Raw genomic sequence first — 14,235 nt, 5'->3', positions numbered from 1 at the left:
TTTTGTGAAATCAAAATGTTAAAATACAAAATACTGTTGCGGCTAGGATTTTCCTAATGTAGAAGGTCACTGAAATTTTCATTGGTCAAATAACAGGAAAAAAGGAGAAGGATTTGGTTAGGACGATTACTTACATAAGATCTTGTGTTACCTGCATGTGTTTAACGCTATAAAATGTTCAGATTCTACATTTGGAAGGACTAGAAATATGAATGGAAATTAGTTGGAACTCTAGGATTTAATTCACCAATCTGATTGTTTTCCGCATATGATCGTATTTTACTCTCTGGTTTGGGATTTGGGGGGAAAATCTTTGTTCCTGAAAAGTTTTCTTTCAGGTCAGCCAATTAATGTTTTTACTTTTATTCAGCTTGAATTCAGGGCTGTGAATGTGGTATTGTTACAGTTAAAAGCTACTTGGAGTTTTAAATTAAAGGGTAAAAAGCAGTGATGTTTCCTCATTGCAGCTGAAGTACCTGTTGCTTGTTGAAGGTAGTGTACTGAATTTTCCTTACTCTAACTTGGCAGGTGAAGGCCAGTATGGGAAGGTCTATACCTGTATCAGTGTTGACACTGGAGAGCTGATGGCTATGAAGGAAGTGAGTACTGTCAATACAAGAATCACTGCTGCCCTTGTTTTATTTCTAAACCAAACGTGGGTGACGTAGGAGGCATTGAGGGTTTCTGCACACTCCTCTCAGCTAACGGGGAAAGGATGGGAAGGCAAATTTTCTTCATGTAGCCACAGCTGCTGTTTTTCCTCAAGTTGCTTTTCAATTTATAACTTTCAATTTAAATGTATGTAAGATGGATAATGTGTTTTTTACTGATCTCATAGGATAGTTGTGAATTTAAATAAATACTTAATATATGTCAACTTCCATTAGGAGATTTTAAATAATTTTGAAAGATTAATGAAGGCTGTACACAAATTTATATTTTACTTTGCACTGTTTCCTTGCACATTTTATTACTTTTTTCTTCATTCCTTAGACCAAAAGATAAAAAATAGGAAGTGTGACATCAGATGTTTTTCAGCTTCTCCCATGGTGTGAGCTAGGTTGAGTCACAAAACTGCTGACTAACTTGGTGGGTACAGAAAATCTAGTTTTCAGGATAGAAGTAAGTAAAGCTGTGTAGGCGTAGAGATCTGCCTCCCCTACAGCACTTTGTGATTGTTTTTCTTCTAAATTATTGTTTAGTTTTAATGCATTTCTGCATCTTTAGACGTCTGCAAGCATTAACTGTTCACAGCAGTTACTGTGACAGCCACTGGATGTTGCAGTGGTAACATTTTATGAGCCAGTTCTTACATACACACACACAATATGTGTGTGATCTCCAAGGTGTAGAAAAGCAAGACTGGGCCTGTGCTTAACTTCTTGTACCATACTCAGTCACTGACTAATACCAACGTGTGAGATTTTGTTGCTGTTATGGTTTTTTTCTCTTGATGAAATAACATTTCCCACCCCCCCCATCAGTTGCATTCTGTTTCTGTAACTCAGAGTTGCTTTCTAGATGCAGGTGCTGTTTGCTGTTTACAGATTAGCATGTGTGTGATCTTTAACAGAAGCTGAAGTAAGCTCTTAAATAGATCTTGTTTCATAGGTGTTTGTTTCACTAGGCTTGAATGAAAACTGTTTGCAACTTCCAAATGAATAGCTTTTCTGGATTTCTTTAAGAATAACGTGGGAGAATGTAGATTTATTGATTTTTTTTAAAGAACTGCATTCCCCTGCCCTCGCACCAAAGTTTCTTCACACTGTATTAACTCAACCATAGTGTCATTAAAATTACTCCAAATTACAGTGGACAAGCTTTACTACAAATACATAGTATTGCAACTGTGCATTAGGGAATATGTAAAATACTTGAATATAATTTGTCACTTTTTTGTAATCTTCATATATTTAGTTTTACCACTGCTTGAGTACAAACTTTATCCTGCAATTGTTACACAGAACGTAGCAATTATAACATCCTAGCAAGTGAAGGCAATATATGTGCATTTATTTCTTTAGCAGTTGTTGTGCACTCAACTAATGAAGCTTCTGTTTTTTAACAATACAGGAAAGTGAATGAAATCTTGCAATTTCAATGAGGATTAACTGGGCAGACTTTGGTGCATTTCCCTGCATTTCTTGTCATCCCATTCACTTGTATTGTTTTTGCTTAGTTTTGGAATTCTTATTTTTATTTACATTTCATTTCTTCAAATTCTTCTCCTCTCTATTTGCATTTCTTCCCTGATTTCAGGTTTTGAATTGGAGTAATTCTGGCAAGTTTTAGTCCTTTCCACTGCCCCTCATTTCATCTCAGTCCATTTGGTTGTAATCATTCCATTTCCAGATTTTCTTGTTTTTTTTCACTTGCACTGTTTTTGATCATAGTTCCTTTCTAGAGCGTTTGTTAGACTTTGCTCTCTGATTTCAAGATTTCATTCCCTTTCCTGAAAGGAAGGCAAAAGTAGCATATTCCATACCTTGCTATTCATCTTGCTTATCTTTGCGTGGTTAGAAGCTTTAAATCAGTTTTTCACAACACCTGATAATGTTTTTCCTCATTGAACAGTCCATCAGAGCATATTGTAGGAGAAATGATGAAAACCTGTTTCTTTCATCAAAACCTTTGATCGTATTTCTTCCATGCCACACCTTTCCTTGCAGCTGCCTCGTTCTCAGTGAATAAAAGGCTCAAAGAGATCCCTCATCCCCTCTCTGGTGATGAAGTACCAGAAGGCAAAAACTCTTTGTTGAATGATAGGGCTTTCTGACGTTGCTTTCAGATTCTCTTGTATTGTGTCTGTCTACCTCTCTTAAGCTAGAAGGCAAGCACAGAAGAGATACATATGTGCACACGAGTGTATTGGCACATTTAAGTAACATCATTTTGCTCTTATAAAGTGTATAAGTCATCACAGTTGTAGGTAACTTTCCAGAAATAGCTTAATGTGCTTTATTTGTTTCAGTTTGGGGATGGAGAGGGGTATTTCGGAGCTTTTTGTGTGATGGTGCTATTTAACAAAACAACAAAAGTGTTCTGTTGTGTTTGAGTTTAGGATGGGTGGTTTGCCTTTTTTTTTGTTCCTTATTAATTTAAAATAGCTGCAAAATAATGACAAATCTTTCTTGCAGATAAGATTTCAACCTAATGATCACAAAACCATCAAAGAAACAGCTGATGAACTGAAGATTTTTGAAGGCATCAAACACCCTAATCTGGTTCGTTATTTTGGTGTGGAGCTCCACAGGGTAAGAAAATGTAAATTATTGGGGCTTTTTTAGAAGACAAAGAGAAAATTTTAAGAAGCTTTGCATTATTGGAGGTTTTTACATGAGAACATTCTAGTAAATGTTGTCTGGTTATCTCTGTGAATAGCAGTGTATCTTTTTCCTCTGGGTATTGAGGTCTCTGAAACATAGTTTGAGGAGACTTTTTGGAACTGTTCTGTAAACAGAGAAGGCTTAAAATAAGTGAATAGAGTGAGTAATGTTAGAGCTATTCTATGCTGCTACTCTGTTGAACTGGTCTAAAAGCAAGTTATATCATAAATGGTAACTTCTGTGCATAGATAAAGACCAGACAGGCTAAAAACTGTCCCTGTTAGCAGCAAAGGTTGTACTTGTATTGATTGTATCATGTTGATTCCTGGAAAAATCTTGTGCTGGCATTTAAATCTTGATACCAGACAAGTTTTTGGAATTTGGCCAGCATCTCTTCAGAAGGAAAAAGCAAGTTTTCTTGCTTGAGCAGCAGAACTAATGAAATGTATTTTTCTCTGGAGTTGGATTTCAGAATTGTGTACTGAGAAACCAAACTTTTTATTACTCTCTGCTTTCCACATGCTCCTCCTACTTGTGAGTCTCAAGTCCTGATGTCTTACTAGAAAGTGTGGCTTGGATTTCACTGATTTACTCAATATGGAATAAGTGGTTTTGGTGACCCATAGCTGGTTTAGAAGAGGACGTAGGCTGCTTTCTGCAGTTCTCTGTTTAGTGACACAAATTTGAGTGCCTGTGCCACTGGGTCATTGGTTTCTCAGACTCGTTTCTAAGAGCTTGATGTCTTTGCCATCTTTTAATATTAATTTAGTCTGTCTGAAATTAGCTGGGCTTGGAGACAGAGTGGGAACAGAAACCTGATTTTTCCTTAAAGTGAGTTGGTGTGCTGGTTCAAGCCACAGCAAAGAACAAAAAACTTGCCCATTCCAAGCAATCAACACTTGAAACTGCAGGAACTAAGACAGAGAGATGGGATAAAAAAATCACCATTTTGTGCCCCTTTTTTTCCCCCCTTCTCTAAATAAGGAAAGAATCTCTATAATTTTCTATGTAATACATCTGCAACATTTCCAAAGTGTCTTTTGGTTGAAGCACTGTATTTTTATACCACCAAATAGTATCAGTTATGTACAAATTATGCAGATAGGCATGTAGCAGGGTTTCCATAGCTGTGCAATAGAATATGTTAGGTTGCAGCATGCTAGAGAGAACAGAGTTCTGAAGAGATGATTTATTAGCTATTTCATGATGATACTTTCATTAAGACATTACATGATACTTTCGTTATTTATTTCATGAACAGTGAAGGATGTAAGGAAAACTTTATCTTAATTCAGTGTTTAAAATATAAACATTTATACCCAATGAAATGTGTTTTGGTTCTCAAAACAGGAAGAAATGTACATCTTCATGGAGTACTGTGATGAGGGCACTCTGGAGGAGGTATCGAAGCTGGGCCTTCAGGAGCATGTCATTAGGCTGTACTCAAAGCAGATCACGATTGCCATCAATGTTCTACATGAACATGGTATTGTTCATCGAGACATTAAAGGTAATGTTAACCCAAATGGTAATGTTGTTTCAGTGTGGTGGATAAAAACGGGGGGAAGGTGGGGAGTATTTGCATATTTAGTGTGCATTATCTATGCAGCTGTTATTTGTACAAAGCCTTCCATTAACTTTTCAGTTTACAAGGTACTGGCTAGTTTCATGCTTTTTCTTTCAAGTGAATTTTGTAAAAAACATTCACAATTGTCATTTCAAACTCATTAATTTTGCCCATGATTTATATAGTTTTTTTAAAGGTTGCTAAGATTATTGGAGATTTATCTAAATACAGTTATTAGTCCTTGCAATTTCAGTACTAACATATTGAGTTATGTAATGCCGTTTTCCTTCTTGTCTGTGCACATAAGCGGTGTTTTCTGGAGCTGACAGGCAGCGTACAGTGCTAGAGTTGTGCATTAGAACTTTTCCTTGTGATTGCATTTTCCCAAAGAGTTTTGGAATTTCACATGAATGGCTGATTAAACTTAGTAACTAAACTGTTGTTAAAAGAACTTAAGTGATTTTAGGGTATCCCTTTATCTAGTGTTTTTTTCCCATACATTTATCTTCTCGTGCCTGGCTGTCAGCATTTGCGTACGTAATTAGCAGACTGAAACTGCAGTAACCAAAGGGGGGTTGGGCTTGGCATTTAAGATACCCAGTGTCAGTCCTCATTTCAGGTTCATTTTTCTTTTTCTGCGCCTTCCAACAACATCCTCCATGTCTGGTTATCTTGGTTTTGTTAGTCTGGCATATTTGGCTCACCGAAGGCAGGAAACTTAGGTGAAGGTAGGGGAAGCAATGCACACAATATGCCCTGTGAATGCTCATTTTGTGACAAGGCAGAGCAACCCAACGATGCTGGGTTTCTATGTCCCTCTTGCTCACAGGGTTTTGAATCACCGCAGCAGTGTAGGAGGTTCCCAGTTGCTCTTGGTCCTTTGGCCTCGTGCTTCTCATTTGGGAAAAGAACTATCTACGATCCAGAGGCCTTCCACCCAGGTAGGCCACTCTTGAGTCAGTTTTGGCTTTTTTTTTCTAGAGAACACTTTCCCTCACTCCCATTCCCCAGCAATCTTACCCTTTCTGGTTCTCCTTCCTCACCAAAGGTTTCTTTCCAGTTGTGGATTTCCCTTTGTGCTTTTCACAGTTCCCTCCTTGCCCTTTTCTTGATCATTCCTCGTCCAGGTTCTGCTTAGCTGGATTATGCTCTCCTGGAAGCTCGTTGTGATCAAATTCCAAGGCTGGCTGACAGGGATTTCCTTTGTGCTGCTCAATGTCATTGCTGATATCTGGATATGTTTCCAAATAGGTCTTCTGCTCTTCAGGGGAATGCATGGAGTGAGAAAAGCTGCTTAATGGAACTCTAATGTTGTGTCACCTGAGAGCCTTTCTGTCGCAACAGGTTCCTTATGTCAGATGTTGGAGTGTTTCTTGACAGTAACAGAGGGTCACTGCAGGCTCTATCTATGTATAGACCTTCCTGAAACTCCATGGCAGAATATAAAGACAGACCTCAGAGGGTATTTTTGTAAAGGTTACCTGATGCATTGGAAGGCTTTTGTTCATTGACTTCTTTTATGCTAACATTGCCTCCCCAAGTTTTCAGGCTAACAGCAGTAAAGAACACTCTAATTTTAATTTTATCTCTTGTGTAGACTGGTACTCTCTTTTTTTCTGATAGGGAAGAATGACAATTCAGACTGTTAAAAAACTGCTTTCCTATGAGAATCTCACTGTCAGATCACACTAGATCTCTCATGGCCAGTTTGCTAAACATTACTGTGGATCTGTTTCTTTTAGCAGCAGATAAGCAAGCCTTACAATGATTGTTTATCTGTATCCTGCAAGATACCTGTACTTGGTGTCTGCAACTACCTTGTGCTCAAAAATAGACTTCTGGTTAGTAGTGTCCCCTTGTGCCACCGGTGTCTTTCAGATGCTATTGTGGCATCCAGCTCTATGTGGGTAAAAGACAAAGCAAGTTGCAGCTGCCAGAAACGTTTTTCAGCGTGTGGTGGTGAGGGCAGACAGAGGGTTGTGTTGGCTGGTTGTTACATTTGGCTGCACTGCTTTTGCTTAGTCTGCACCATTGTGAAAAGCAGGTGGTGCTGGTCTGTAGCAGGAGGTAGTCTCTTGTGATATTCTTTTAATCTCTGTTCTGGGTATTGAATTTTAATTCCTGTGGCTAAGAGCAGTTTCCTTGGTTAGAATTATTTCACTTTTTGTAAGGAAACTGTTCTGGTCAGTGATGCAGAATGATGGAATGTTTAATGGTGGAGGGAACCTGTGGACATCTCTGAGCCCTCTGTCCTGAACAGGGCCAGCCTTAGTGTCAGATCCAATGTCAGATTAGATCAGATTGCTCAGGATGTTGTTGAGGTGAGATACATGTGTATCTCCAGGGATGGGGAGGCCCTGTTCCAATGACCAACTATCCCCACTGTGGAAAGCTTTTTCCTGATAGCTCCCTGGAATCTGCAAAGGTTGCTGTTGTGTCCATTGCTGCATGACCATTTCACAGTAGTGTGCCTTTGAGGGAAAAGTCTGTTTCTGCAGTCTTGCTACCTTCCCATTACACAGTTGAAAAGAGCAGTAAATCCTCTGCACACACACTTCCCTGAGCATCCCTTCTTCAAGGTGAGCAAACTCATCTTGCAGACTTTCCTTTACGTTGGATGCACCAGCCCACTGAACTTCTGGATGCCGCTGTCCTGGGTTTGCTCCAGTGTGTCATTGTCTCTCTTGTGCTGGGGAGCCTAAAAACAAGACACAGCACTCAAGGTGTGGTCTCTCAAGTGCTGAATTGAGAGGAATCCATGAGACCATGCCTGGTGGATTCTCTTCAGGAGAGAAGGGCATGTTCCTGAAGAGTGTTTGGATGAATATGGAAAATGAAAGGATTGTATCTGCAGCTTTAGTCAATCAGAAACCTGTGAATGAGATGCTCTATACCAAAAAGTCTTCATCAAACTGCTACTGTATTATTATCTTCTTGTAGCCTTGTTGTTAGCTCAAAACTTCTGCTATCCTGTCTTCTTGATGAGCACAAAGGAAGGAATGTCATTCAGCAAGAGCTGGAAAACTGTGACAGGAGACTGTGGGCATGTGTCATGCTCTCTAAGAGACTGAGAAAACGAGTATGTGAAAGCTGATTTTCTCATCAAAGGCTAGCATCTGGCCCGCTTGTTTCTTGAATGAGTTTGGCTGCTGCACTGCTTAAGCACTGGCTGTGGAATGTCTGAGATGCTTCTTTTTTCTGGAATTACAACACAAGCCTTTAGTGGGGCTTTTTGTACTGCTCAGTGGACTCACAGGACTTCCACCAAAACCTTCGGATTATCATGCTAGTGCAGTTTCCCCTGTTACTTTGGGGCTGATTTGGCAGAGGTACAGGGCATGAAACTTGAGTTTAAATGCTTTAGGTTTTGGCTGCTCTAGCAGGAGTGTGGCTTTTGACACCGGCTCTTCACAGAGTGCCCAGGAGGACCTGTGGTGTGACAGCAGGAGGCCTGTGCACAACTGGGCAACCTCCTGCCTCTGCCAAGTGCATCCAGTGGTGGTGCTTCAGCCAGGGCATGTGTAAGGGGAGAGAAAGAACAGAAGGGGGCAGTCCCTTTCTGCTGTTTCACTCATGGTCTTTGGTTTTATTCTGCCTATTAACCATGCAGATATGTGGGAATTTCATTACATCAGGGATCTTCAAAATGTTACGTTTTGGGCATCTTTAAAGTCCTGACCTCTTGTCTGCTGTTCTTACGGGTCCTGCTGGATTCTGTGCAGGTTTCATTTACCCTTTCTAAAGACTCCTCCTACAGTCTGGTCTCAGTTTCTGAACAAGGAGTTTACAAAACAGGCTCCAGTGATACCACATCAGTGGAAGGTGACACAAACTGTCTGCAACAGGAGTCTTCAAGTGCTGTCTCTGTCTTCTTTCTGAAACTTTGCTTCGGTGCTTTATTCCATTTGACAGTTCCAAGTGTTTTCAGGAAAAGAGCCCACAGGAGCTTTCATGGTAATATTTAGGCTAAATGGTCATTACTTTGTATTAAAAGGGACAAAGTCAAGTTTGAAAGGCCTTGGAAGAAGGTTTTGAACTGTATTAAACTAAACTATTCCAGTAACCTAAATTCCATCAGAAGAGAGATTGTTGCACTTCAGCACTGCCAGGCTTCATCCAGTGTAGTAGCTGGAAACATTTTCTACATTAGTAGTTGGAAGCCTTCTGTGAAATTCTGACGTTGCTTTCATGATGAATGGAAACACGGGTTTCCAGAACATCCTTGAAAAAGTGTTTGCTAGTGAGGACTGTTTTTCCTAAGCTCTTTGTTTAGGCTAAATGCACCTACTTTCTATCTGACAAGCAACTGCTTGAAAACATTGGAAAAGCAGTTGACAGTTCAAAGGAAGAAGCAGCTGTCACTCTCCTAATGCATTGCCCATACTTAGTGTCCCATCAGGCAGCTGCCTTCTACTGCTTTGTGTCTTTCTGGATCCTTCATTCAAGATGCTGAGGGATTCTACCCAACTGCATTACACACACCTGTGATTGCAGGTGGCTCTGAACACAGGGCCCACTGATGGCAAACTGCAGAATCCAGTGAAAGAATCCTGGAGGATGTGCAAGCATTTGAACGCCACAAGTGGAAAACCACTGCACACAATATGGAGATGAGTTGTATTCCCTGAACGTTAATTCCTTCACGACTTGTAAAAGTCTGTAGTAACTAAAGGTTGGAATTTAATTCTGTTAATGATTTTGCTCAACCATTAATTGCAGTTCTATGTAACGCCTCTTGGACTAAATAGTTATGAACTAGAGTTCATAGTCAGAGTAGTCAGAGAGTCCTTTGAGAAATGGGCAGAGTTTTGGCATCATTGACCTGCACTGACTGGTTTTTTTTGACTTGAGCTTTTTGAGGATTCTTTGTATTCTTTATGAATATCTTGGGGATGCCCAACCAAGTGAATGGGAAAAAGCTATTAACTAAGACTAACACAAAGGAGGAGCAGCCAAGAATTTCTGCACTGCTCAAGGTGGAACAAAAGTGAGAAACTTTGGAAGGTTCTATAGAGATGAGCCATTTTTGAATGAATTTTCTGTGTGACATGGGAAGAGGCTATGTGTAGTGAAATCCCCAGTGTCTGCCTATTCCTAGAGTAGGTGAGTAGTTTGTTTTGTGCATACTATCCATCTTTCCCCAGGAAAGATCACAGCTGAAGCTCTATTTCTGCCAGGTGATACCTGCAAACTACTTGTGCTTTCATTGTGATACTTGCAGAGTCCAGAATGTGGCCTGACATAGGGAGCTCCTTCTGCTCTACCTGTTTTCTGTTGCTGTCAAAATGAACATTTTGGCAGGATGTTGAATGAATGAAAACCATGGGTTGTCAATACCACTTGGTTTATTTTGTATTGTTGTGTTGAGCAATTGACTTGAAGCCACTTGCAGATTCCCCTTGGAGATTTTTAACTATGCTAGGGAAGTTTGTTCTAGTGTAATTTGCCAGTGTAGCAAGTCATTTTAATGGCAGTCCTCCAAAAATTACTCTGGAAGTAAAGTGCAACAGGAGTAGGCAATTGATAGTGTACTTAATAAAATGCTCTAAACTCTGTTTTGCAAGTCAACTGTGGCCATAGGGTTATTAAGGTTGGAAAGACCTCCAAGACTGAGTCCAGCCTTGGACAAACCAGCACTATGTCTGTCAACTACACCATGGCACTGAGTGCCATGCCCAGGGACAGTGACTCCACCACCTGGGGAGCCTGTTTCAATGCCTGACCACTCTGTCAGTGAAGAAACTCCTCCTGATGTCCAACCTCTGGACATCATCTGGAACCTCCCCTGATGCAGCTTGAGCCCATTTCCTCTCATCCTGTCACTTGTTACCTGCTGGAAGACACAGACCCCACCTGGCTGCACCCTCCTTTCAGGCAGTTGTAGGGAGGAATAAAGTCATCCCTGAGCCTCCTTTTCTCTGGGCTAAACACCCCCAGCTCCCTCAGCCACTCCTCAGAGGATCTGTGTCCCAGACCCTTCTCCAGCTCTGTCACCCTTCTCTGGACGTGTTCCAGCACCTCAATGTCCTTCTGGTAGTGAGGGGCCCAGAGCTGGACACAGCACTTGAGGTGCAGCCTCACCAGAGCAGAGTACAGGGGGATGATGCCTTCCCTCATCCTGCTGGCCACACTGTTTTTATTGACAAGTATGATATCGTCTGTCTTGACTCAGAAGAACTGAAGAGATACTAGTGGGAGGGACTCAGCAGTGGGCTCTGCCGAGAAGCAGTTTCTCCTGAGTTTAATGCTCACACGGAGAAGCACTGGAATTCCTGAAGAAGTCATATCTTGTAACGAGCTTGTATGGAAAGCTGTTTAATTTGCCTGCCATACTGGTTTGTTTGTTTGTTTGTTTGTTTGAACACTTGTTCAAACACTTGTTTTGTTTGAACTTCCAGCGCACTTCATGTTAGCACAAACCCACCAGAACATCTTTAATGCTGTCATATCCCACACCTATTTCGCAGGTAAAGATCTAAGTGTGAATTCAGCTATTATCCACTGTGGCTTCCAAGGCTATATTGAGAAACCCTCATTCCTCAATTCAGCTCTGGTTTAAACAAGTGGGTCTGTGTTTCCTTGTGTTTCCTAGGAGCCAACATTTTTCTTACCTCATCTGGACTGATTAAACTAGGAGACTTTGGCTGCTCAGTGAAGTTGAAGAACAACACCCAGACAATGCCTGGAGAAGTGAACAGTACCTTGGGGACTGCAGGTAAGAAGCTTGTGCTAAGCAGGTATTTGTCTAGTTACCATAAAAGAAGATACCTCTGCCAGAAGTCTGAAGTAAAACCATGTGTTTCAGGGAAACTTGATTTTACCTTAGCTAGTTTTGTGCTTTACATCCAGAACCCAAAACAATCAGTCAGCGATAGAATGTGAGTTAAAACTGTGTTTGTCTGTAACTATAGAGATGCTGGAGCATATGTTTTCTGGGGTTGTGTTTTTCTCTGCAGCCTTGTTGAAACAGTACTCTTCACTATAAACAGCTGCTTAATCCATTTTCAGAAAATGGCAGTAACTGAAAGCATGTACTGTAACAGCATTTTCAAGGTCACTTTTCAAACTGAAAGACAGTTGTGCTGAAAACATATAGAACAACAAGAAACCAGCAAATGGCAAAACTTAGCAAGAAAACCTGAGTAGTAATTCACTGGGTACTTTAAAAAGTATTTGGTTTACCCAGTCAGTCACTTGATGTATACTGTTCCTTCTGCTGTATGAACTGATGGCATCATATATGTTGTTTCAAAGCATACATGGCTCCAGAAGTGATCACTAGAGCTAAAGGAGAAGGGCACGGACGTGCAGCAGACATCTGGAGCCTGGGCTGTGTTGTCATAGAGATGGTCACGGGCAAGGTAGGAATGGTTCATGTACTGATGAAATGCAAACTGTTCTCAGCAGTTTTTCTGCAAATTCTGGTCCCACTCCCAGCATTTTGTCACACTTAAGTCTGCAAAGACTGGGATGGTTTTTCATTTTCTGGAGGACAGAAATGCATGCTCTAGTGGGTAGCAAGTTGCACTAAAGCTTGCACTTAGCAATGCTGTTACCCGTTGCAGAGGCCTTGGCATGAATATGAGCACAACTTCCAGATCATGTATAAAGTGGGGATGGGTCATAAACCTCCTATTCCTGACAAAGTGAGCCCAGAAGGGAAAGACTTCCTTTGCCACTGCCTGGAAAGTGACCCAAAGATGAGGTGGACGGCCAGCCAGCTTCTCGATCATCCTTTTGTCAAGGTTTGTCTCATGACTCTGGCTACAAAAACTGCAGCCTGGGAATGGGGAGCAGCTTTTAGTCAGCTTCTATGTTCTCAGTGATGCCACAGGGGTTGGTGCCATGGTGAGGGGCTGGTTGCAAGTTGATGCTGTCCAGGAAACATGGATTGGCAACTTTCCAGAAGCACGTGTTATTTGCAGCAAGCATGTGACTATAGGATGTGGTGTGCACCATGCAATAAACTTTCACTGCTGTTTTGAAATGCATTATCTTTATGTTAAAAAGACACGTCAGGCTTCAACGCGGTGGTAGCTAATTGCATCGGAAGGGCTCTGCAGCAAAAATTTCAGCAAATACAAATGCACAGGTTTTTAGAGATAAGGGCCCCCTCCATAACAAGTGAAACCAGCATATGCTTGAGAACTCTCCCATTCTTCTGCAGTGCAAAGGCCTGCTTTTCTTTTAAATTCATACTTAAGGTTAAGGTCATACTGAATGTTTTACCTTGCAGCTGCTGTAACAGTCTGCAGTTCTTGCATGGACTACGGTGTGATGCTTTCTTTAAGAACAGGCAAACATTCACACCTACCAGTTGAGCAGTAACAGTAACTTTTCTGAAGAAGCAGGAGCTCAGTAGGTTATTGAGTTCTGTCTCATTTTCCACCAAGATGATCACTTTGGTGTTCTGGTTCAGTAGCGTTGTGTGGGATCATCACCCATCCCTCATCAGTGCAGCTGTAGCAGATCCCATCCTTCAGAGGTGGACACTGCTTTAGGCACCCAAAGGATGCACGGTGACGGTGGGAATGTCACTAGTCCCATGCAAACACCTGTAATGCATTACTGTGGTACAAGGCAGAGGAAAAAACTTCAAAGAGGTGAAGGTGCTAAAGAAATGGATCCACTATCATCTTGCTGCAGGAGGGAGATGGCTGAATTAATTGCCTTTCTCTTCCTTCACAGGTTTGCACAGATGAGGAATGAAGTTACTCAATCTCTGGCCTTTTCTATTCTGACAAGATTTGAATCACTACTGTATGTAATATTTACATAAAGACTGTGCTGAGAAACAGCACAAAAGTTGACCTTAACGAAGACTGCACAAGTGACGGTGTCACTTCCTCTGCTGCTCCTGTACATTTTACTTGGCACGTGTTGCTCACGTGCCGTGTCCGCGAGTTGGAAGAAGCTGCATGTTTCAGTGAAAGTGCCATTACTACTGTATATGGACCATACCCTTCTTGTTCCTTCTCCCGTTTCTCATTTGATTGAGAACTTGTATTGTTAGTATTTTTGAACTCTCTAGGTTCAGAAAAATGCTGTAGTGTTATCAGGCGTTATGGACCTTGTTTTTTAATCTGTTTGAGTGCACTGACTGTGAACTTTTACTGGGGTTTTTGTTTATTTGTTTTTGGCAAGCTTCGGATTTGTTATGCACAAGGCTGATTAATGAAATTTAAAAAGAAAAAAGGTTTTTCTCAATAAATGGTTTATTTTAGGAGATGCTGGTGAAGGGTTTTTCTTCCAAAAATAAATGTGGGACTCTGTCATATTTTAAACTTTTTTACAAGATTGGGATAAGACTGCTAAGCTGACCTAACTGGAACAAGCTGCTTA

At 41.0% G+C, this 14,235-nt stretch overlaps 1 protein-coding gene across 4 annotated transcripts in view; it reads left to right on the top strand.

Moving 5' to 3' along the window:
* MAP3K4 (mitogen-activated protein kinase kinase kinase 4) overlaps nt 1-14,119 on the top strand; it is a 64,987-nt gene extending 50,868 nt beyond the window's left edge. For 3 of the 4 annotated variants that reach the window (XM_063390636.1, XM_063390634.1, XM_063390635.1), the window contains 7 exons: nt 529-599; nt 3,138-3,254; nt 4,677-4,836; nt 11,486-11,608; nt 12,148-12,254; nt 12,459-12,638; nt 13,582-14,119. In XM_063390636.1, the coding sequence (XP_063246706.1) occupies nt 529-599; nt 3,138-3,254; nt 4,677-4,836; nt 11,486-11,608; nt 12,148-12,254; nt 12,459-12,638; nt 13,582-13,602 (779 nt within the window). In that variant the 3' untranslated portion in view covers nt 13,603-14,119. Of the gene's footprint in view, nt 1-528; nt 600-3,137; nt 3,255-4,676; nt 4,837-5,722; nt 5,835-11,485; nt 11,609-12,147; nt 12,255-12,458; nt 12,639-13,581 lie in introns of those variants that run through there. The other variant, XR_010079370.1, reaches the window with a different exon arrangement.
* Nucleotides 14,120-14,235: the final 116 nt, after the last annotated feature.

This window comes from Prinia subflava, chromosome 2 (assembly GCF_021018805.1).
Source record: "Prinia subflava isolate CZ2003 ecotype Zambia chromosome 2, Cam_Psub_1.2, whole genome shotgun sequence".
NCBI classification, from domain to species: Eukaryota; Metazoa; Chordata; class Aves; order Passeriformes; family Cisticolidae; genus Prinia; species Prinia subflava.
Note: the sequence above shows the minus strand (reverse complement) of the source record. Positions and strands in the feature narration are given on the sequence as shown.